Source organism: Meles meles, chromosome 6, assembly GCF_922984935.1.
Source record: "Meles meles chromosome 6, mMelMel3.1 paternal haplotype, whole genome shotgun sequence".
Classification (NCBI taxonomy): domain Eukaryota; kingdom Metazoa; phylum Chordata; class Mammalia; order Carnivora; family Mustelidae; genus Meles; species Meles meles.
The window spans coordinates 122898147-122923567 of NC_060071.1; the positions used below are offsets into that span (position 1 = coordinate 122898147).

The 25421-nt window shown below is 39.5% G+C and overlaps 1 protein-coding gene across 2 annotated transcripts in view; it reads left to right on the top strand.

Moving 5' to 3' along the window:
• Positions 1 to 25421, top strand: part of EFCAB11 (EF-hand calcium binding domain 11) — a 146509-nt gene that overhangs the window by 8451 nt on the left and 112637 nt on the right. For both annotated transcript variants that reach the window (XM_046009274.1, XM_046009275.1), the window contains exons 4-5: positions 12607 to 12708; positions 13518 to 13608. In XM_046009274.1, the coding sequence (XP_045865230.1) occupies positions 12607 to 12708; positions 13518 to 13608 (193 nt within the window). The remainder of the gene's footprint in view (positions 1 to 12606; positions 12709 to 13517; positions 13609 to 25421) is intronic.

Here is a 25421-nt window from a genome sequence, read left to right on the forward strand (position 1 = left end):
ACATTTTTTATGTTGATAAGGTTTCTCTCCTTAACAGTCCCTTGACAGTGAGTGATTCTGTCTGAGTGAAGGTCTTCCCCACACGTTATATACCCAGTGCTGCTTCATTTGTGACTTTCCTGATAGAGCAAGTGGGACCGCTATTGGAGGCATTTTCAGATCATTATTTTCATAGATCTTCTCCCTAAGGTGTGTTCTCTGGTTCTGAATTGAATATTTGCCTTCACACAGAAGGTTTTCTTTCCTTAACGCATGCTTTGATCTCCAAAGAGGTGTTCTTCTAGAAGAAATGTTTTCCACATTCTTTTTAAGATTTATTTATTTGACAGACAGAGATCACAAGTAGGCAGAGAGGCAGGCAGAGAGAAGAGGAAGCAGGCTCCCTGCTGAGCAGAAAGCCTGATGCGGGACACGATCCCAGGACTCTGGGACCATGACCTGAGCCGAAGGCAGAGGCTTTAACACACTGAGCCACCCAGGAGCCCCGGTTTTCCACATTTTTTACAGGTATAGTTAATTCTCCGTTGTAGAGCCAAGACTGACTCTCACAGAACTTTTTCCTACATTCAGTTTCATAAGATCCCTCCACCATGAGTTATCTCATGTTTAATAAGACTTCATGAAAAGGTTTCCCTGCCTGTGTTACATTCATGTGATTTTTTTCTTCTGTATGGGTCATTTGAAGGGTAAATTCTGGCAGAAGGTTTTCTACCTTCTAAAGGTTTCTCTTGTGTGTGTGTATTCTGATACAGAGTAAGAACTGATTTGTGGCAAAGGGCTGCTCCAAGTAAGCCATTGTTAGTTTCCTCCCATAAATAATTATGTGTATATATATGTATATATGTGTATGTGTGTGTGTGTATATATCCCCCCACCCAGGTGTTTGGGAGACTCAGTTTGTCTTTGACTTGTGGCTAAAGATGTGTTTGTGAAAGTTACAAAATTTCCTTTATGAATTCTCTAATTCTTGAGTTTTGACTTCACACAGAAATATTTCTCACATTTGTTGGAGTCGCAGAGCTTCCTTTTACTAGTGCTCATGTCCACTGGAGCTTTATGTTCTGAGTCAGAGTTTCTCTCCATTTACTGTGTTTATGCGGTCTCTCCCAGCCTGAGTTCTCTCATATATAATGAAGACTGCTTTATTATGGAACATTTTCCCATACTTCTTATAGCCTAAGGAGTGCTTCAGAACTGGAATTCTTTGAGAGGGAAAATAATCTTCCTGATGAGACCTCTCTGACTTTGATGATGTGCTCCTGGACCTGCTCTCACATGCATTCTCCTGCATTTTCTTTTTTAAGATTTTATTTATTTTTTTGACAGACAGAGATCACAAGTAGGCAGAGAAGCAGGCAGAGAGAGAAGAGGAAGCAGGCTCCCTGCTGAGCAGAGAGCCTGATGCGGGGCTCAATCCCAGGACCTGGGATCATGGCCCGAGCCGAAGGCTGAGGCTTTAACCCACTGAGCCACCCAGGTGCCCCTCTCCTGCATTTTCTATCGAGGATATTACATCTAGTCTCACATCCACTTCTCAATGAGATCATGAAGATGATGCTTTTCACAGCATCTTTTCCTAATAACTAATTTTAAGATATATTTCAAAAGGTTGCAAAATAACTTAGTCCTCTGAGAAATTCAGGGGAAGAACGGGGGTAATGAGATCACAGTGGAGGTGCTTCGCACCTGGCTCCAAAATTCTTGTCAAAGGACTCTCCTCATTCTACAGTTTCTAGTCTTTTCCCTTTCTCCTCTTCCTCTTCTTTTTTTTTTCCCTCTTTCTTTTCTTTCTTCTTTTTTTTCCTCTCTTTCCTCTTCTGGTCTTGATATCAATGGCAATGAATCTTCTCAGAGCATTACTATCTTAAAGATTAAAGGAATAGACTTAAACTCAGGGTACTACCTTTCCAACTAGCTTTAATTCATGTTCCCTTGAAAGGGAGACTCAAGGCCACGAGTACCCAAAAGAAAGAGCAAAAAAGTCATCCTAGCAGGAAATCCCTGCCGAACTCTGATTGCTGCTAACATATTTTTTTTCTGTTAGAACTCTTCACTGCTGAATCAATTTCAGATCATCAACTCCTTTTCGCTCTTTCCGTATGTGAGTCACGTATTTTTTTATATGTTATTTTTTTGTGCAGGAAGACGGTTTATGCATAGCTTAAATGTTTTGTCAATGGTCTCTCTTCCTAATGTTTTGATCTTGAAGAAGCACCAAAATGTTGACCTTGGCTTTCTGGAAGCTATTTATTCAAGTAATCCCATTTTTTCAAAGTTCTTGGTAGGCGTGACCTGGGAGTTCTCCAGCTATCTGTGACTCTTTCTATATCCAGGCCTGGTCTCTCACATGCCACCCTAAAGGATTCTCTGTGCAGGCCCAGTTGCTGCCCAGCTTCCTGGGTGAGGTCCAGACTCACATCTGGATCGATCCTGATTTGGCAGAGTCTTAACCAGGCACACGCTTCACACAGTACCAAAACCTGGGTGCCCAGGTCCTACTGGTCTCTCTAAAAGGTCGTTTCTGGGGGCGCCTGGGTGGCTCAGTGGGTTAAGCCGCTGCCTTCGGCTCAGGTCAGGATCTCAGGGTCCTGGGATTGAGTCCCGCATCGGGCTCTCTGCTCGGCAGGGGGCCTGCTTCCCTCTCTCTCTCTGCCTGCCTCTCTGCCTACTTGTGATCTCTTTCTGTCAAGTAAATAAATAAAATCTTAAAAAAAAAAATAAAATAAAAAAATAAAAAAATAAAAGGTCGTTTCTGTATATTTTCCTGGTGAAAATTAAGAGTAGTGAAAAGTGAATCAAAGCCATTAGAAGCAAGAGTAGAGTGTTTCCGGGAAAGACACACTGAGAGAATTTGAGGGCAGCCAGAAATAGCAAGAAGGCATTTTAATGTCTAGCAAGCAGGTATCAGCCAAAACTGTTTAGGGACTGGGAACAAGAAATCATATTAGTGGGAGACAAAAAAAAAAAAAAAATCAAGCCTCTTGTTTAAGAAGCAGCAGATCACTGTTGGGTGGTTCTAATATGAATTGTGCAACCCCTTTTAAAGGGTTGTATTTCCTAATAACCCTTGTTCTCTGTCATGTAGTTCATACCTTCTCTAAGTATAGAGAACAGAAGTGGTTTGCAACTAGAAGAGACCTAGAAAACTTATTTGTTCCCTTCTTTTGCATGAGGAAATTAGGCTCTAGAGAGGAATATTAATATCTCAATCCTGGCATTTGACGGTTCTTTATTTGTTTACAAAATACATATATGTGTGTTACAATATTTATTATAGATGATAATTGCAGCTATGACTTTCTGAAAGCTTGCCATGTGCAGACTCCACAATGAGCACTGTGAATGAATTGTTCAATTTAATACGACTCTATGCTCTCAAGATTATCCTCATTTTATAAGTTTATAACCTTCTGAAACTCAGAAAGGTTAAGTTAGAGTGGTCCAGCTAGCTACTTAGCAGACTACAGTGGTCTGATCTCCAAACTCACCCTCTCAACCATTTGATAAGCACTTCCCTTGATTTTAATAGTGCCATGGGTCATATTAGTCATTGTGACAGAGTTGAGACCAGCGTTTACTCCCCAAGGAACTTCTGTTGATGAGTTGAAGTCCGGAGTGGATCAGTACACAGAAAGTTCTCCACTGTTGTTAGAGATTGATGTCAGATTTACTTCTGAGCTACCTAATGTCCAGAACAAATAGGGAATGACAAGCCAGTGATCAGCGTCCATGCAATAGAAATTTCTTATCTAGAGGACAGTTTTCCCTGATCCCTGATTTGGGATATTTCTTTCAAAACATCACATGGCAGAGAGGCTGATGAGTGGCCATTGATGTTCGCAAACCATTCAGCAAACACACTAGTGAGTTTTGTAAGGCTCTTCCTTAAACTTTCCTCATTGCAGGCCAGTGGTTTAATGCCAACCATGTCTCAGCAGTTCCATGAGGGGCAAAGAAAGACCACGACCATGGGTGATACCCTATGATTTGACTTCACTGTGTGATAAATTATTGAGCATTTTATATGAGTAACAACAAATAAGATTTATAGAACTTTTGCTTAGTAGGTAAATCAAGTGCTGTAAGAACTGCATGAATTTTGCCCCACTGAATCCTCACAGCTGTTGGTGTGTTTTTATCCCAAATCCATATAAAATATGTCTATGGAAAAAAACAAAGTACTTCAGAATTTTTTTTGCACTAGGTGATTAGATCCAGCTTTTTTTCCCCCTTCCTGTTTTCATATTACCTTTTGAAAATAATTAATGTATTTCACTTGCATAAAGAAGGAAAGGCTTTCCAAGAACTTACTTTTTTTTTTTAAGATTTTATTTATTTATTTGACAGAGAGAGATCACAAGTAGATAGAGAGGCAGGCAGAGAGAGAGAGAAAGAGGGAAGCAGGCTCCCTGCTGAGCAGAGAGCCCAATGCGGGGCTTGATCCCAGGACCCTGAGATCATGACCTGAGCCAAGGGCAGCAACTTAACCCACTGAGCCACCCAGGCGCCCCCAAGAACTTACTTTTAACCAACTTAAACAATGGAACAAATCAAAGAGATTGACTCATCATAACGGTGATTATGGACTGTTTGACTCAGTCACGCTCTCCAGTATTAGTTCAATTGGAAAATAATTTGTGGAAGAACTTAATGGCCAATTGGCTTGTATACTTTTATTTATTGCAATCTCATCTGAGTTGTTTTGAGCCCATTAGTTGATTGTGAATTGTATTATTTTCCCAGATTTAAATTTAAATGTCCATTTTCTAGTGTTTTAAGTTCTGTAAACACCCTTTTTAGCTGTGTATATTTTCTTGTTTGGGGCTCCTACCTAAGGAACTAAAGCCCCAATATAGCGGGTTTAGCAAGGTTTATTTGACTTCAGATTTCAACTGATCTCTTAGTTCTTTTCTGTGATTAGAAAATGCATGCCCATTATACTTACCTTATCTTGCAACATAATCGTGGGACCATTTTGTTAGTATTGGCCATTCACCCCTAAATTAATTTATTTCATTACCCATTTAGAGGATGCTGAGTAAGTGTCACAGTAGGGTAGAAAGGAATTAGGAGACACAGACACTGACCAAAGATAGGGAAGATAAAAGGGTACTGTCACTTCATTTATGGCCAGATGTCAAATAATTACTGTGGACAAGAAAACCTCTGAGAGATGAGAGGAGGGAGACAGGAGGTACGGGACAGAGCTGGGTGGGAAAGGATGGGTAAGGTTTGCAAAATTAGAGAGGCAAAGAAGAGGACTTAGTGAAATGAATGAAAGCGATGCCATTTGTGTGCTTGTCCCCCAGCCCCTGGTGCTTTCTGTGCTTTGCCATGCCAGTGTGGAGGCAGAGCTCAGCATGATTGCTTGCCCGCCACGCTCCATGTCTGTATAAACGTTGGGTGTCATGTCAAATGCGGAGGCATTTGCTAACAGTACAGAAAAGGGCTATTTCCCTCCCTCTCCATAGCTAGTGATGGGAAAGTCCTAGTTAGTGCTGCCTTCTCTTTGCTGGCTGGCTGTAGCCTACCTCTGTGCACTTTCCCAGACCTTCTTCCCCCACTGCCCACCCTCAGAGGCTGGGACTTCTCCCAGATCCCTGCCTAGAAGACCCCCTCTTCCCTGCCCAGCCACCCCCAGATTTGCATATCCAAAGCTATCAGCTGTCATACTGTTAGTAATGGGTCCTACCCTAAATGGAATCCATCCTCCTTGGGATATTTTTACCTCTTGCACCAGCAAGGAGTATAGTGTCTAGCTATAAATGAATTGTGTTCAGTAGAGTAAACTAATCTGATGGAAGCTGAGTGTTAAGAAGGCGGACCGAGGATCTCTTTGCCTAGAAGGAATAGTGAAGCTTTAAATTCCAGAATAAGGTATTGGGACTTTGAACTATGAAGGGGAAGAGGAGCCTCTGATGGCTTACGAGCAGGAGATGTACACAATAAAAAAAGTAACAATTCCTGTCCATGTTTGATAGAAGTAAGGTTTTATTGGTTCAGATTTCTCTATTCTGTTGTAACCTGATTTTACTCTTTTCATTTTCCTCCCAGTGATATAGTAAAACTTGATTTCTTCCATTAAGGTAGATTCTTTTCTCTTTATTCCCTTACTTTCATTCAGGAAACTGGAAAAAAAAATGTTAGTCCTCAGAATTTATTCATCCATTTTACTGTGACAGCTCACCATTGTTTTTGTTTCAAGTTTTTATGTAAATTCCCATTAGTTAACATACAGTGTGGGCACCTGGTGGCTCAGCCAGTTAAGCACCTGCCTTGGGCTCAGGTCATGATCCCAGGGTCCTGGGATCAAGAGCCCCATGTTGGGCTCTCTGCTCAGCGGGAGTCTGCTTCTCCCTCTCCCTCTGCCTGCCACTCTGTCTGCTTGTACTCTCTCTCTCATATAAAGTCTTAAAAAAAAATACGGTGTAATATTAGTTTCAGGAGTAGAATTTAGTGATTCATCACTTATAAACAACTCCCAGTGCTCATGATAACAAGTGCTGTCCTTAATTCCTATCACCCATCTAGCCCAGTCTCCCCATCCACCTCCCCTCCATCAACCTTTATTGTGTTCTTTATAGTTAAGGGTCTGTTGTATGGTTTGTCTTTTTTTTTTTACCCTAAGAAACAAAACAGATGGGGGCGCCTGGGTGGCTCAGTCGGTTAAATGTCCCACTCTTGATTTTGGCTCAGGGTGGTATTGGTTCAGGTTGGGTTCTCAGGGTTGTGGTATCAAGCCTGGGGTGGGATTCCATGCTCAGCTGGGAGCCCGCTTAAGATTGGCTCCCTCTGCCCTCCCCACTCGTCTAGGCACATGTGCTCGCTCACACACATGCATGCCTGCGACCCCCCGCCAAAAGAAAACATATGAATGTAGGGGACATCCCATCATTGTTTTTTTTTTTTTTTAAGATTTTATTTATTTATTTGACAGAGAGAGATCACAAGTAGGCAGAGAGGCAGGCAGAGAGAGAGAGAGGAGGAAGCAGGCTCCCTGCCAAGCAGAGAGCCCGATGTGGGACTCGATCCCCAGGATCCTGAGACCGTGACCTGAGCCGAAGGCAGAGGCTCAACCCACTGAGCCACCCAGGCGCCGCCATCCCATCATTGTTGATGCCACTTTTGCCTTCTGTCCTTAAAATCTTTTTACGGGAACACATTTTGTCCCTTTTTCCCCTCATGGCCTCTAGAAGTCACAATTTGAATTTTATTTCTCATACGGGAGAAGGCTTGCATTATACCTTTTAAAAAGCCACTTAATCCTTTTAAAACCTCATTTTTAGGCATTTTCAAGCCCTGGAAAAAATTAATATACCACACAATGAATGTGAATCCTCCCTTTTCTCCTAAGTCTAGGACCAGACTTAGAGTCTAAATAACTTGGCATTTTTATTGTTTTCTCCTTCACTCTCCCCAGGTTTATTGCAGTTTCTAATTTAAGCTCACTGTGATAGCCAGAAACTAGACAACTTCATTTTCAAGAGGATTTCTCTGTGTGTACTGGCCCTGAAGCTTGGGGTCAGTGGTTTTGTGAACCACAAAAAAATATACATAATGAAACTTTCAAGCAAAAAGTTTATATGGTTTTATTGGACTTTTTGAATATATCCACTCCTGTGGTAAAAGATGATTATTCTCCTAGGAAACTACTTAAAAACAAAACAAAACAAAAAAATAGGAAAGATAACATTCCCAGTCTTTCTCTGTTCATGTTATATCTATATCATGTATCTTAAGTGGTTTGCAAAGTCAAATATATATATATTTATTATGGAACATGGAAAGAGTCCATTTTGCTAAGAGTAGTTATAAAATGGAAGGGAGTGTTTTCCAATGGCATAGAAAATGCATAGACTTGCAGTCGGGAAAGATTAGTAAAAATCACTGGTCCCGGTGGTTTTAAGGACACACCTCAAATTGCAAATTACACCTCAAATTGTACCATCCTCAATCTCCAGGGACATTGCTGGACAGGGAATGGTGGGGAAGCCCCCTGGCTCCAACAGAAGAGCTCTGCTTTCATTTCTTCTATAGTCAGACTTTCTTGTTTTATAAAGAACCCCACCTTTGCTACAGTTAAAAAAAAAAAAAAAAAGGTCTGCAAACTACTGGTAGAGTCCAACTACCCAGGTGATTTCGGAACACCTTTTGCAGATGGATTAATAATAAACTCAGATAAACATATAGGTCTACGTGGTTCCTGATGTCACAATACTAACGTGTAACCACAATAAAATGATTTAGGCAACTGTTATTAGTGGAACAATGTACATAGGAGACCCAACGTTGTATTTGAAATTAGAATTTTCTGAACATATTCTTTCACTCCAGGAGTGGACACAGGTAATGCATTTGTCATTGAGTATGAAATCTGATGGCAATAGAATTATTGAGTCTTTGTGAAGAGGTAATTTTTGGTTTGACTATTGTGACAGCAGGGGGAGCTAGTTGTAGAAACGATTTCTAGGCCACTTAAAGAGCCGCAGAATGTATAAAACTTACATTAGTATGTTTGCATTTCAGAGCTTTAGGAATAGCAAACTATTATGCATTGGCTTTGGAAAGTGGTTGTACTACTGGAACGTGAGAGCCAAGCTGAATGAAACTCTACCCTTTGTAGAAAAGGGGCTTGCACTTGGATATATGTTGCTGTGCAAGATTAAGACAAGTTACGGGTGTGGGGGTGGAGGGAGCAGTGGGGATGTGTTTTTATGGCTTAATGTTACTTAATGACCGTTAGAACACTGACTTGAAAAAATAAGGCATATGATCCTGTGGAAAGATAGTGTAAAAGAACTTGATTACATATACGGAATTATTTGTGTTATTAGATTGTTGTCCTTTTTAAGTGATAGTAAACATTCCATTGAAATCCACATTTTTTCCTAGGAAAAACTAAAGAACATTTGCTTGTTATCCCACGGGATTCTGAAATAAAGACCAAATAAAGACCTAACTGCTTTATAGTTCCAAATACCAATAAGTTTTCTGAATATGTAATTTAGAAGTTATTACTACTCATGTCTTTGTGTGTGTGTGTGTGTGTGTGTGTGTGTGTGTGTGAGTGAATCACATATTGAACCATAGAATTGTCCTGGTTTTGTTTTGTTTTTTCTTTTCATTTCCCTAAATCAGATGCAATGAGAAGAGCAAATATTATGCGTGCATTTCTTTTCTCTCTGAATTTTGTTTTTCACTGTATCATATGTATTAAGAAATCAGGGTTTCTAAAATGATGGTTTATTTTGTTGGCTAGGTGAATAGAAAGTAACCTCCTTTTGGCATTAGTTTTACAGAGTTATGAGATCATTTAAAACAAACATTTTAATGTTTTTTTCTGAAAACTAGAAATAACATCTTCCTGTTACTTTGTGTACTTATTCAATGAACATGTATTGCATGCCTACTATGTGCCTGGTATGATGCCAGACACTGGGAATAAAATCTTAAACCACATACAGTGCTTCTCTGGTAGATGTGTGATCAAATAATTACCGTAGGACCTAATAGATTCAAAAAGAAAATCAATTGTGTTATAAACAGAGGGCTGGTGGGTCACAGAAAAGGGACTCAACTGGGAGAAATCAGGGAAGACTTCAAAGAAGAGGCAATGCACTGGTTGCCTAGGGAAGGAGAGGTAAACTTTCTATATGAGAAAAAGGAGAAGTGCATTCCAGGCAATGTGCCCAAAGGTATGAAAGGGTTTGTTGCCTTGGGTAAGCCTCAGGAAGTTTACTAGGGAGGCCAGAAAAGTAGACTGGGGCGAGGTGGTAAAGGGTCTCATAGGACATGCGGAGATCAGTGAATATATTATTCAGGAATTTCAACTAATCTAGATGCTATCTAATTGATGAGCTTTTGGTGTTCCTGAAAGTAAAGTTAACATTTGAACCTGTAGGAACGTGGCTGACTAGACTTCAATTTTATCCTCAGCAAGTGGTCTCGATACGTCCTCTGTTCTCAAAGGTGCTGAGATGAAAACAGCGCTGCATCCCTGTGTATCTTTAGCTGTGATGTGGGGAAAAGCTGCAGGCACAAATTCCATACAAAGCACAATTACTGAGCACGTGCCAGGCACTCTGGGAAGTTCTGGGAGATGTGCCCTGTTGCTTAGGACAGATGCAGCTGCCTTCCCGACTTTTTTTCCCTGCTTCCTGGAATGTTCTTCCTCCTCACCATTAGCCAGTTGGTACTTTCTTGTCATGGGTCTTATCTTAAATATTCCCTCTCCTTAGAGAGTACTCTTTCCTCAGAATCTACTCTGCAGGAGGATTCTTGTGATCCTTTTATAACTTCCTCTTGTCTCTGTCATCCATATGCCATCATTTATAATTACGTGTACATGTGCTGGTGCACCTGGGCTATCATTCCCTCCCCCACTAGACTGGTAACTCCCTTGGGACTGGAGTGTGTGTGTGTGTGTGTGTGTGTGTGTGTGTGTGTTCTCTTTTCCCTTCTATTTCTGGAGCTCAACATTGTGTGGCACACAGTGGGTCCTAAAAAGTTGTAAAAGGAGCATTTGAACATAAAAACAGATTGACTTTTAAAGTTTCTAAACCTAGTGGCTCCTGGGTGGCTCAGTGGGTTAAAGCCTCTGCCTTTCGCTCAGATCATGATTCCAGGGTCCTGGGATCAGCCAGCATCTGGCTCTCTGTTCTGTGGGGAGCCAGCTTCCCTTCCTCTCTCTCTGCCTGCCTCTCTGCCTACTTGCGATCTCTGTCTGTCAAATAAATAAATAAAATCTTTTAAAAGTTTCTAAATCTTTAATGGACAAATAAGAAAAACATGGGAAATAAAACTATTTTTAGTAAAGTGTAATTGACATATGACTTTATATTAGTTTAAGGTGTTTAACAAAAATGATTCCATATGGGTATGTATTGTGAAATGCTCACCACAGTAAGTCTAGTTACCATCTGTGATCATATGGAGTTACAAAATCGTTTTTTCTTATGATAAGAACTTTCAAGATCTATTTCTTAGTAACTTTCAAATGTGCAGTACATTATTATTTATAGTCACCATTCTGTATGTTACATTCCCATGACCTATTTATTTGATAACAGGAAGTTTGTACCTCTTGATCCCTTTCACCCATTTTGCCCACTTCCCCCTTCTCCCCTCTGGTAGTTACTGATCTGTTCTCTGTATCTGTCAAGTTTTGTTTTGTTTTGTTTATTCATTTGTTTTTGTTTTGTTTTTTTGTTTTGTTTTGTTTTATGTGTGGACTCATATGTTATCTTTCTCTGCTTTATTTCATTTAGTACAGTACCCTCCACGTCCATCCATGTTGTGGAGAATAGCAAGATCTCATTCTTTTTTTTATGGCTGAGTAGTATTCCTGTGTGTGTGTGTGTGTGTGTGTTTCACACCTTCTTTAGCCATTCATCCATCGATGGACACTTAGGTTGCTCACATATCTTGGCTAGTATAAATGAATAGTATAAATAAATATGCTCATGCAGTAAACATGAGGGTATAGATATCTGAAAAGATATCTATACCCTCATGTTTTTGTTTTCTTTGGGTAAATACCAAGAAGGGGAATTACTGGGTCAGATGGTAGTTCTGTTAAATTCTTTGAGGAACTACCATACTGTTTTCCATAGTGGCTGTACCAATTTATATTCCTACATTGTACATTCCTACATTCCAACATTGTACAAAGGTTCCCTTAAGAAAAGTATTTTCTTTGTCATTTTTTTAAAACCATTGGAACCATTTTTGGAACGTATACAACTCAGTATTACCTCACCAAAAGTGCAAGTTCTTAAAAATTAGCACATGGTTATTGTATGATTTGGGGCTATTTTTAAAAATAGTGATCTGTTTTGTAGTGGAAATTCTGAGTTACTAAAATGAACTGCTCTTTTTATGTTATATATTTGGGGCTCAGTTCACTAAAATGTTTAAATTCTTGGCTCTCCTCTTTAAACCTACTACAAAGATCACATTAGAATTCATTTTAATAGACATTGTAAGCACAGTATCCAACCTCATATGATCACGCTGGGCTCTTTTATTATGAGAATCACAGGAAGCAGAGCCCGAGGCTGCAGAGTAGTGGTGGGGTATACCCAAGGCTGGGGACGGTGCCAGCTCTATTGTTTATGGAATATTCTCTCCAACTTTATCTCTGGTGTGCAATTGGTATTGACTTTTGAGAAACTACTTCTTCGCCCCCATCTCCCAGTTGGAAAAAAAAAAAAAACAACTACCATAATGACATCTGGCTAAGAAAAAAGGAATCAAAGAACCATAAGGAAAGAAAAATTAGGACACCTTGTTTAATAAGTAGTTTCGGGCCTGTGTGTTCCATCTTTTAGAGGGAAGAGTGTTACACTTTTTCGAGGTCACCATTCCTTTAACCCCTAGAAGAGCTCAGTGAACTGCCTATCCTTTCTGCTGTTCATTGCTAGGGCTGGGTCTATTTAGCATTTAGCAAACTGTCATTTTCCCTTTATAGAGCTTTAGGGATATGCACTGTTCATCAAAACGATGATAAAATTTGTTCATGATATGTATCGCTTTTCATTTATGTTTTTGTTTTTTCTTAGAGAGGAAGATGTTCACTTTTGGCAAATTGTTTTTTCTAACTTTTAGGTATATTGCTTGAGGAGTTTTTAAGTATTGTTAGAAAAAAGAAGGAAGTTCGACTCCATTGGAATGAAATAAGACACATCTTCACAGCTTTTGACAGGCACTGTTAAGTATCTTTAAATTGTTTTGATATTTAAAAAATTGCTATTAAGGAAAGTTGCTGAGTACTCTCAGTAAATAAACTAATATACTTGGGAGATTATCTTACTGTATTCATTAGCTGTTACTTAGGTGTTGGTATGAATTTTTTTTCCTCTATCGCAGTCTTAAACTCTTGACATTTACCATGGATAAGATAATATTTACAGTTACATAATTGTATTAGGATTTGCCTACCTTATAATGGGAATAGCAAAAGGGCTGGCTACATGGGGATATAGGTCATGAACCACCTACAAAGGTGTGGGGAACCGTATGGCCTTTTCCTTTGACTCCTACTTTGACCCACAAGTGACTGGAAAGAACTCTTTTTTCTTGCACTGGATGTAGCCAAGAGAAGTGGCTTTGAACCCCCTCTGCCCCATAGATCACATACAGGATGGGAAGACTTGTGGAGTCCAGGGTCAGTGTCTTCGCTGCTTTGATGTTTTCCCTCTAAACATTTGTATATTGTCATTCTGACACCAAGCAAGAAAAAAAAAACTGAATTTTGATGAATAAATTGTTTTGGCAATTCACATAGACTTGAAACCCTGTGGCACTCAGAGAATCAGTTAATGACCTGTGAGATCATCTGGGCCTGCACTGAAGGAGAGTGATAGTAGATTCTTAAATTCTTCTGATGAGACAATCTCAGATTACCTTATATTTACTGCTTTTCTTCGAGTAAGAAAGTTTCACACAAATATGGTTGAGATAACAGTGAATAGGTTTTATAGAAGTAAGTGAATGTTTTATATTTTCATTTCAAATAGATCGTGGGTATTTAACTTTGGAAGATTTCAAGAAAGCATTTAAGCAGGTGGCTCCCAAGTTATCAGAAAGGACTGTTCTGGACGTATTCAGGTAAGGCACCAAAATCTTTATATACACCCACCCCTCTATTTGCCATTTGCTTTTACAAGTTCCAGGCTTATGGCAAAAACTTAGGTATGTAGATTTTTCCATCTATACCCTTGATAGTGGAGTGCTTATAGACCAGAGAGATGTATATAGATATTTGTTGGGAAGGGTGGGAGAGGAGCAGGGGGAAAAGTAGAACTTCATTGTGTATATATATATTTAGCAAGAAAAAAATTTGAAGCTTTATTACTGTTTAACATGGAGGCTGGTTCCCTTGTGTTCAGACACAGGTTACACAGGGGTCTTAAGTTGTCTGAAGAGTGGAAGTTGCTTGATGATGGCCCCCTTGTTCATGTGCTTTCAGAGTTGTTGATCAATGTTACAGTTCATGCATCCCTGATAGAGTAGACATAATGGTTGTATTATGTCCTTTATTTAGACGACTCCTGACAATATGGGCAAGTGGCTTAAATGTAGTTTCTGTTAGAAAGCTGCAGAGTGAAGTTCATATGGACAGCACAAGCATGTGCTGACGTGCATGACAAGACGGCAGAGCTGAGTCTTCTCTGAGTCTTTGTGTGAGCTCTTCCTCAGCTGTTCCCAGGTGTATCTGTTAGTGGTCCCTATTGCAACAAGAACCAAAAAACCCAAAATCACAAAACTCAAAAAAAGAAAGCACTGTATTTCTCCCACATAAACACAGGCCGTCTGGGGCTGACTTGATGGCAACACGATCATGAAGGACCCAGATTCCTTTCCTCTTACTGTTCTGGCTGCATCAACACCAGGTGTCTCTCCCTCTTGCTGCAAGGTGGCTGCTTAGATTTCAGCTATCACATCTGGATTCCAGCTAGGTCAGAGGAAAGGGAGTTGAAGAGATTCTCTTCCTCTTAGGGCTATCCATTGTTTCTACTTACATCCCAGTGACCCAGACTTACTTTCAAGGCACTGGGTAGCTGCAAGGGGGAAGAGACTAAGAAGTGTCCTCTTTGCTCTGGGTAGTCATGTGTCCTCTGAATTTCTGACAGAGAGGAAGAAAGAGTGAGTGGATAGTAGGAACATAGATGGAGGAACCTAGATGTTCCCATTTGAGATAAAAATAATTTCATGAAATCTGACTGGAAGCCATCCCTACTCCATAGAAATGATCAGGCAGGTTATTTGAAATAAGGATTTGCTCTCACTGTCAGTAACAGTGACCTTTATGAGTTCTTTTACTGCAACATTCATAAGCAAGTTATCGAGCACATTGTTGAAGAAGAGCAAAGGAGTTAAAGCCAGACCTAGACAGAGTGTTATAGGACGCTATTACTTAGTTGATCCTAGAACAGCGAGACCTTTGAAATATGGTAGCATCTTTGTATACACTTTGTGATGATGAGTAATAAGCATCAATGTATTTCTTCTTCACGGAAGGATCTTTTAACAAAAGACAAGTGTCCATGTTTGCTGACCTTTATGTGTCAAACAGATTCAGTAGGTACAACCTCATAGTGTTTTTTTTTTAAGGTTTTATTTATTTATTTGACAGAGAGAGATCACAAGTAAATAGAGAGGCAGGCACAGAGAGAGAGAGGGGGAAGCAGGCTCCCTGCTGAGCAGAGAGCCCAATGTGGGACTCGATCCCAGGACCCCGAGATCATGACCTGAGCCTAAGGCAGCGGCCCAACCCACTGAGCCACCCAGGTGCCCACAACCTCATAGTTTAAGTGTATTTTTGAAAAATACATTTAAGGGGAGCAGTGGCGCCACCCCCGCTGCTGCCTCCTCCTCCTCGCTCTCGCGGAGGGGTGTTGGGGATTTTGGGGGCGCCTGGGTGGCTCAGTGGGTTAAAGCCTCTGCCTTCAGCTCAGGTCATGGTCCCAGGGTCTTGGGATCGAACCCCGCATCGGACTCTCGCTCAGCAGGGAGCCTGCTTCCTCCTCTCTCTCTCTGCCTTCCTCTCTGCCTACTTGAGATCTCTGTCTGTCAAATAAAAAAAAAAAAAGAAGAAGAAGAAAAATACATTTAAATACAGCCCTTCCCTAATAGAAGCAGTGTTTTAACAATGCATGAGAAACTACTTCTCAAAAGAAATCTATGCTTCCAGGAGAGCATTTTTTAAAATGAGTGATTGGAAGTGTGATTCTGTTTTAAAAAATGATGTGTGACACTTATGGAAACCCTTCGCATCTGCATGTTCAGTAAGTTGAAAGTGGAATGTCCTAACCAAGTGGAAAAAAATCTTATAAAGTTTCTGTGGTTTTAGAACACAATTCCTAAAGCTATAAAAATTCAATAACTTTAGTATGATTTTAAGAGCAGCTAATATCAGGAGAGACAGACATATACTAGCTGACTTTCAGTTCACAATTACAATAAAATAATAATTTTTTTTAAACCTTCAAAACACCCCTGAGCCTTTCCCTTATTGGAGGATGGAATTATAAATTAAGAGACTGAATGTCATGAGGCCCTTTTCCCACTTAGGTCCACATATCTTCATGAGGTATCTGACAGCCATTAAAACCAAGTATTAAATTGCTCAATCACAAAAGATTAAATTGAGATGTTTGGAAATTATAAAGTATATTAAGTCACATTATTTTTATTAGTATTAATAATTTCTAGTGACAGCAAAAATCATTTGCCATTAATAAATAAAATAGTGTTATCTTTAATTCTTTAGATTTTCTATATTATGCCTTATAATGTATGTACTATATTAATATAGGAGCATTTGGGCATATAACCTGTAAATAAACATATGAAAGGCCCACAAATCTTATACTTCCTAGGATTATGGCTTGAAAGAGTTTGGAAACCACAGCCAAACAAGGCATTTTAGTTAATTGAACATGTCCATTTTAAACACTCATTTTTATTATTTTTAGCACCATAATCCCTAAACTGGAATTAATGATGCATAACAAGTATTAAATGTAGTTTTGAAACCAAGTAGGGAGAGAAAAATAGTTCCTCTAAGTATAGATTGAAGTAGGCCAAAAACACAGAGATGTCTGTCTTCCACACAACTCTGTTTCAGTGGTTCCAACAATTTTCAAGACTAAGGAAAAAAAATCAGATGCTAAGCTATTAGTAATACAAAATGACATGATGTTTCTAAGGTTAGACATTCACTCTTTGTCAGCTGGAGTAGCGTTTGACTTAATTGACCATTGGGAATGGAGTTCATTTCCTAGGTCCACCGTTATCCAGGAGAAAGCTGGTATCCAAAGACACTAGAAGAAGACCACTAGAGAAGGAGAATCCTAATTAGACCGAGTCATCTTTGGTGTGAATGACTGAAGTTTTCATTACCTTTGATTCACTGATGGCCATATTCTTCCTAAAGAAACCAAAAAAGATCAGGAGTGGTTTCTTTCAGAAGTATTACATATCCATATTACACCTTAATTTTTTTTTGAGCCATAACAAACAACCACAACAATAAAACCAACCGAACAACCAAAACAACCAATTCAAAAAGACAGACTCAAGGCAGAAGACATCAAAGCATCATTTCGCTTACAAGTGGATGGATCATTCATTAATGCATCCCAAGAGCTAAATAAGAAATTTTTTGAAGATTTGTGAATTGCTGCCTAACTGCTCTGGGAATGTTTATGTTATTCATTTTAGCATGAATAAAAGCTGTATAGTTTTAAAAATATATATATTGTCAGGCTTTATAACACATTTCTAATGGGTATATGTAGTATAACATTTATGATGAGCAATCATAATCTCTTTCTTTTTTTATTTATTTGTTTATTTATTTGACAGAGAGATCACAAGTAGGCAGAGAGGAAAGCAGGCTCCCTGCTGAGCAGAGAGCCCAATGTGGGGCTTGATCACAAAACCCTGGAATCATGACCTGCGCGGAAGGCAGAGGCTTAACCCACTGAACCACCCAGGCGCCCCACCATAATCTCTTTCATTTTAGTTCTACAGTTATGTGGATTCAGAGCTCACTTCCAGGCCTTGTGCCATAGTTTCTGCTTAGCTGAAGTCTGTCCTCTAGTAGGGATCGTGGCTGCATTCCCTGGTGTCTTTCACGTTTCAAACTGTTCACAGGGGCCATTGTCCTTGAATAAAAATATATAATGAATTGAACATTAACATTTTTGAGCCAGTTTTCCTTGAGAATGCTTATTATGCTTATGTTGAAAGTCCTTTTAAATTGTCTATTAGTTTCTATTTCTTTGGTTTGTTTTGCTCACCATGTATCTTCACATACTTTCAGCAAAGTCTATTCTTTGTACTATGTCCAGTGCAGCTTTTCTTTTTGTCTTCTATGGTTTTCTTTCTCTTTTACATTTCTTTCATGAGCTGTATATGCTGATGGTTAATTTCCTTTTATTTTTTAAAAATTTAATTACATTTTATTTTTTTAGTGTTCCAAAATTCATTGTTTATGCACCGCACCCAGCGCTCCATGTAATACGTGCTCTCCACAATTTTGTGATACTATTTTATAGTATCTTCCCTAAACCTTTCTGTATCTACTTACAACTCCTATTTTATGGAGGTGTTTGCCTTATTAGGGAAACAGTGGTTTTGAGATTTTATTTTTAATGAAAGATTGCTTGGGGGCTGCTGATTATAGCCTTTTTCTTCATATAAATTAAGGAAAACAAGTTTTCTACCAAGGGAAGGGTTTTGAAGAACAAGTTAACTTTCTTAAACCAGGAGATGATATGTTACCAAAAAAACAAAGACAGAAATTGGTACTAGTTTATTTACTTCTAACAATATCCTAAAATGTTTAACATGTGGATTCAAAATTTGAGATTCCTTTCAGTATTTGAAACTTTGCTTTCTACTTAACAGTTGATAATCATGATTTGTGTACTGAAATTAGTGAGGCTATATCAAAGGTGGTATTTTGTTATTCAGAAGTTCTTAGAGAATCCTTTTTCTGAAGATCTTTTTTTTTCCTACCCACTACAAATGCCAGAAATTCAAGAGGTTTGAGAACTGAATAGTACAGTAGAATGAATGTGAGATAATAAGCTGTTTCTAGCACTACACTAAAAGTTTTAAAAAATAACTTTCTTCTTTAATATTAGTGGCACTTACAGAAAATTTTATAGTTTTTTGTTGTTGTTGTTGTTGTTTTTTTAACATTCAGAAATCTTCAATGCCTCTAACAGGTAAGATTAAAACTATTTAACCTGGCTCTCCAACATCTGGTTCCTTTTCACATCCATCTTTCATTAGCCCCAAATAACTGTGTTTCCCTTGGTGTACTGCTTGTTCTTTGAACATGTGATGTGTATTTAAACTTCATTCTGTTTCCTCTGCTGGGAGTGCCTTTCTCTACCTCCTGTCTGCCCAGATTAGACCTATCTTTCAAGGTCCCACATGATAAAATTTTCTTTTTCTTTGCATTGAACAGTCTTACCTCCTTTTGCTAAAGTTTGTTAGTATTTATGGTTGTATTTTTTTTCTCTTACTTGATAAACATAAAGGCAGTGTTCAGGATTATCTTCATAAAATGCCACAAGCTCTTTGAGTTTATGAGTTTATTCGCAACTTCTACTGTCCCCAGCATGGTGCCTCGTGCATTGTACTTACTTAAATAATTGTTGGTTCATTGTGACTTACTCTCAATGTCCAGTGACAGTGAAATTCTCACTTCAGGTTTTTTTTTATGGTTTAATTTACTTCTTCTAAACTAGAAAAAAGTACTTTAACATGTAATCAGGAGCTTTATAGCCACATATGGCTTTCTCTTCCATTTTCCTCTTTTTGCATGTGGTTTTCATGAATGAATCTCTGATAGCCTCTCTTTGATTTATTTTGGGGTCACTTGCAATTCACGATTTAGCCTCAGCTGTTACCAAGGAGCTGACTTCATGCTCTTTCCTGACTTTGCCCGCCATCAGCACCCTGTGGTATTTCTGGCAGGCCTTTTTCTCTGCATGGCTATATTTACCTCTCCATGCCTAGGAGCTTTCTCCAGCTCATTGTAAGCACTGAGATTTGCACTTGCCCACCACCTGTCAATTGGCAAAAAGCTCTGGGAAGCTTCTGCTTTCCAGCCATGAAATGAAATGTGGGTATGCCGAAGGCCCACTCCCTGACCCACTGTCTGAGGTTCTGAGTGCGCAGGCAGATTGCCAGATTATTAATGTAATGTGGAAATATTGAGGCACCAAAATGCTTTCTAATCATGACAGGAGACATTTAAAGTTATATCCAGTGTTTTTGGTGTAAGAATCTCATTCCTCATATCACGTGGGGAAGGTCAGAAAACAACCTCTAACTCTCCTCTTCTGGATATTAAAAATTGGTTGACAATAAGAGCATCATGACTTGTGGATAAATATGTTTTTAATGTTAGAGTTGCAGTGGGGATAGGGGTTTAGGGAGTGATGGATATTTTCTTGGGAGAAAGATCATATACGTCTCATGTCACAGCCATTATAGAGGAAAGGGTTGTCATGAACTTGGGTAGAATGAACTAACAGACTCTTCTGTTATGCTGAATGGAAGAGAGTCTTACAGAGCCAAAGGGCCTAAAGGAAAGTGATTTAAAATAGCATTTACTTTTCAGGATGCCTGGGTGGCTCAGTCGGTTAAGCATCCAACTCTTGTTTTCAGCTCAGGTCATGATCTCACAATTGTCACAACCCGGTGTTGGGTTCCATGCTCAGTCTGGTCGGTGGGCATTCTCTCTCCTCTCCCTCTGCCCCTCCCCACTCTTCTCTCTCTTTCTCTCTCCCAAATAAATAAATAGAACGTGTGTGTGTGTGTGTCTTTAAAGATAGAATTATTTTTCAATTCATTCTCATCTCTTTTGAAGTAATATTCCTCACTATGTTCTTTAGCTTTCTGTAACTCCTTTCTGCTGGTAGCACACTTGTTGCACATCATTTTCTTGGACAAGAAAAGATTTCCCAGTCATTTGTGCATCAGAATGGTTCTCTTATAAATGTAGTCATGTGACCTGAACAAGAGCACAGCTATTATAGTAAGTACGTACTGTGATGAATATGATTATCGATCCAGAATTATCTACATGCTTCTGTCTATAGAAAAGTATTTTTTTTAAAGTCTAGAAATCATATCTCATTCTTTGTAATCATGCACAGATAGCTGTTACAAGCTATAGTTGGTTGTGTAGGGGCGCCTGGGTGGCTCAGTGGGTTAAGCCGCTGCCTTCGGCTCAGGTCATGATCTCAGGGTCCTGGGATCGAGTCCCGCATCGGGCTCTCTGCTCAGCAGGGAGCCTGCTTCCCTCTCTCTCTCTGTCTCTGCCTGCCTCTCTATCTACTTGTGATCTCTCTCTGTCAAATAAATAAATAAAATTTAAAAAAAAAATTTATAGTTGGTTGTGTAAGTATAAGCACCAAAGGACTAGACTTCTTAAATTTTCAGTTTTTATTTTATAAATTTTTGTACCTTCTTGGCAGTGGTAATGCCTCATTTTTGGTTTCAAAATTGTATTATCAGAGATGTCCTTCTCTGATTATCCTCTTGCATGTGGTTCCTGAATGGACAGTATCAGTGTGTAAGCTGTTCAAGCTGACCTCAGAATTTCATTTCTTTGGGGATTTCACAGATATTGAATAAAACTGTACTTTAAAAATACAGCTATAGAAATGTATTCTAATCATTTTAAGGAAATGCCAGTTTTTCAGAGGGCTTTTAATTGATTTTGTACTGTGGACAAAAAGTATATCCTTGCATTTGAAGATTGTCTTTTTACCAATATAAACTTAAAGTTGGTGACCTAGGAGTTGAAGCTCAGCCGCTGGATGGGAAACAAGCAGAGAAGTGTGATGACCTCTTTATGTAAATTTTCAAATAGAATTTGTTATTTTGGTTTCTTCGCTTCCACTCCCTTAGTTTATATTATCAAGGATATATTATTTGATCTGAAAGAACATTTAATCTCTTTTACATTTTGGATGCCCAGATTTTGTAGTCCTGTTTTACATAAAACCCACCCAGATGCAAATTCTATTCACCTTTAAGGCCTAGCTGTTAAGACTGTTCTTATCCTAACAGCCAGCCCTACCCTACACCCTACTCACCACCTTGCAACCCTCAGAAGAAAATTGTCTTCACCTTCTGCTTTAAACTCCTAATCTGTCATAAGTATCTTCTTTATACTTATTCATAGTTATCTGTATACATAAAATCCAGTATGAGAGCGTGAGCAGGTACAGCAAAGTGTTCGACATCATGCTCACGACAGTACAGTGCAATTTCGTATGTGTTGAATAGATGACTCCATTTTATGTAAATGAATGGCCTTGTAGCCAAGGGGCTTTCTATTTATGTTTTGTTGTCCTCTCTAAATGCTGCCCGGGAGCCCTGTGAAGGTCATGTGGAGCGGTAAGCCCCAGGGCTGGGAAGCGGGAGACCTGAGTTCCAGTTCCAGCTCTGCCACTTACCTTTCTTCCCACAAATCACTGAGCCTCTGTGACCTGCACTTTCCTCATCTCAGAAATGAGGCTGTTGTGTTATATGATCTGGCAGGCTTCTTCTCATTCCAGAACTCGCTGGTAGGGTTATCTGTCATGGAGAGTGCCATGGCGGTCTTCTTTATTTTTTCTGTGTATCACAGATATTATTCAGAATCCACCACCGCATGAATACAGATGTGGTCTGTCAGTGTGACAAAGACTGCTCTCAAGAGGAAATTACTGGCTTTGACAGCTACCCAACCCTGGGTTTAGTTTTTGAGATGTCACTATAACAAGTGTTATGGCCAGCGTATCCAATTCCTCATCTACATATATGGTTGAATATGCTGTTCTTGCTGTAATAGCATGAGGGCTATTTTTCTTTTAATCCAACTGTCACATAAGATACTGCTGCCACGGTTTCTTTCTTATGACCAAATGTTGCTAACCCTTTCAGTCATCCCTGAAGTTATTAATAGCCACATATCATGAATGTATTCATGCCATTTTCCTTTATAGAAAAAGGAATCGATTTCTTATGTTTTTCTTTTGTCATAGATAGCTAACTCCTGGGGAAAATAATCTTGATAATATTATGTATTGTGTTAGTAAAACAAGAATAGCTCGTACTTAATAAAATGAATTTGGATTTTATATGAGATATTTAAATTAACATTATTTTAAGGTGTGGAAAAAAATAGGCTCAGAATTAGGAGTTACACTTAGGAGTTTTAGTTGTCTTCCTTACATATATCCTAAAAATCAGAAACAAAAAATTTCCAGTACTGTGTTTTTATCTCAGTGACATAATGACTCATAATGAGTTTGCCAGCTCATGTCTAGCCATCTTGTCTACCAATCTCCTACCCAGTCATTCTCCATCAGGCTACCTTGAATACATACACACTTGCCATTTAAAGAGTATTCCAACGACCAATAGCATCAGCACCAGGGAGCTTATCAGTAATGCCTAATCTCAGGCCCCCCCTCCAAAAGTAGACTCAATTGTGTTCACTTCAATATCCCTGGATGGTAAATATGCACATTTAAGTTTGAAAATCCTTGGCCTACTCTTCTGGTTACATTTTGGATGAGAGAAATTAGCATTACTTTGTTTTTGTTTTTTAAGCATTACTGTTAGTTGTCCTTCTTGATTTCAGTAGTTTTTCATTGCCTACCAGATGGCCCCTAGGTTCCTTGGTCTGACATGCAAGGCCCTTACACATGGAGAAACCTCGTGTACCTTTTTAGCATGTCTCTCAGCATTTCCCAAGTCAGAAATTCTACTCCACCATTCTGATCTGCCTGCCATATACTGATCCTGTCATTTCTAGCATTTTCACTCATGCCAGGTTCATTGCCCTCTCTTCTCTGACTACCCCATCCACATATCTAACTGGCATCCATTCCTTAGAGCTTAACTGAACTCTCCTAGGTAGCCTGCCCTGATCACTAGCCCAGAAAATTTCTTTCCTCTTCCGTAGAACTCCTATAGCATTTGTCACATTAAGGCGTCTAATAATAGTAAACACCATAACACTGGCAACTAACATTAACTGAGTATTTACTGTGTGCCAGGTACTGTGTTGAATGAATCCTTATAGGATCCGCATGGGTTAGACCCTGTCTATCCCCATTTTACAGAGGAGGAAAAAGTCTGGAGAGGTCCCAGAATTTGCGGAAAGTCTCTTGCTGGTGCGTAATGGATCCAAGACCCAAACTCAGGCAGGTTGACTACTGAGCTTGTGCTTTTAATCACGGTTAGAGTTGCTTCTCACTTCATTTTAGCGGGATAAGCATCCCAAGGGCGGGAACTATGGCTTTATTCCCAATAAACATGACAAAGCAAGGCATTTTCGCTCCACCCAGGAATGTTCTTGGTAAACCAGTTGCATAATTAAATAGTTTGCCTCTGTTCATATGAATTGGTTTGGTTTAGATTGTTAAACTTGAGATTTCATTTGGTTATCTGTACTATATACAAAAGGAACTGTTTACAAAAATGTGCAAAAGGAAGCTGATACAGCTTTCTATCACACAAAACTATAGCAGGCATCCCAGTTCAGGTTGTTTTAAGAACCGATGTGTTACGCATCTTGTCTTTGGAATTACATCATAATAGGAAAATATTTCCCCAAATACTGGGAAAGCAAAAAATAATTTTAAATTGAGAAATGGGGTTTGGTAGTTGGGCCTGCTCCTTGTCAATCTGTGTCCTAGAATGAGCTATTTGCCACCTTTCTGCAATGCGTCTACCTCCTCCCCAGAGCACACGTATCACATATAAAATGTCTCTCTTCCATCAAGTGTCTGAGAGATTCATGAACTCTGGGTCCATTTTCTTGGATCCCATTGCTTAGATCCCCTGTGGCTTGCTTTGATCTTCTGACTGCCTATCCCAGAATGGGACTACGTTCTCTGTTGAGACAGAGACTGCTATGTCTACTTGACCAAAGTGTTTGGACTATCTGAATCCATCTTCTGTACATTTCCCCAGCCCTGGTCCTGTGTAATTCCAGAATGCTTTCCTTTCCTTGCTCAGGTTTGGGATAGCTGTCACTCAAGTCATGTCATACCCTCTTTGGCATCCAGGAGAACTTTGTCTCCTCTATCTTTGATTTCCTATTTCAGGGATAGCAAATTGTTGGCACGAGTGCCATCAGCATCTTCTGTACCCATGGCCTGCATGCCTCTGAAGGGCTCAGAATTCTCGGCATCACACCCCAAGTCAGTTCATTAGCATTGCCACACATGGTCAGATTGACTTGCTCTCTGTCATCGTTGTACCAAACCTTTCCATCTGTTCTGCACTGCAGGTGAGCTTGCCTTCTGCTTCATGGAGATGGTCATGGCCTCTGCCTGGGTTTTCTTTCCTGCCTCCTCTTCACCCTCAAAGTTCTCAATTTTCTTTCAATTCTAGTTGTAAGGAATAGGATCTCTCTCTCTCTCTCTCTTTTTCCTAATTCCTCTCCTTTATTCTGATCTCATCCCCTCCCTGTTTTCTCATGTAAGACCTTTCTCCATCAGCCATTTCCTCTCCTTTTATAACTTCCAGACTGTCTACAGACATACTCTAATCTCCCAGCCTAGAAAGCTGCTCCCTGAACCTAAGTCCCTCCAGGTAGCTCCCCCTCCTTTTCTCAGGTTTCATTCTTGTCATCTTCTCTGGGTGTTGAGCACCCTACCAAGGAGCCCTGTCCTTGATGCTCACTCCCTCCGCCCTCCCCTCAGCTTTCCTGACATTGTATCATTCCAGTGCCAGTGATGGCAGCTCCCATTCATTAAGCACCTGCTAGCATAATCTTACTGAATCTGTGCGGTGATGCTACACATCAGCTATTACTTATACCCATTGTACAGGTGAAGCTGAGCTCTGTTATCCCTAATTTCAAGTGACAGTGGACCTAATTCTCAATT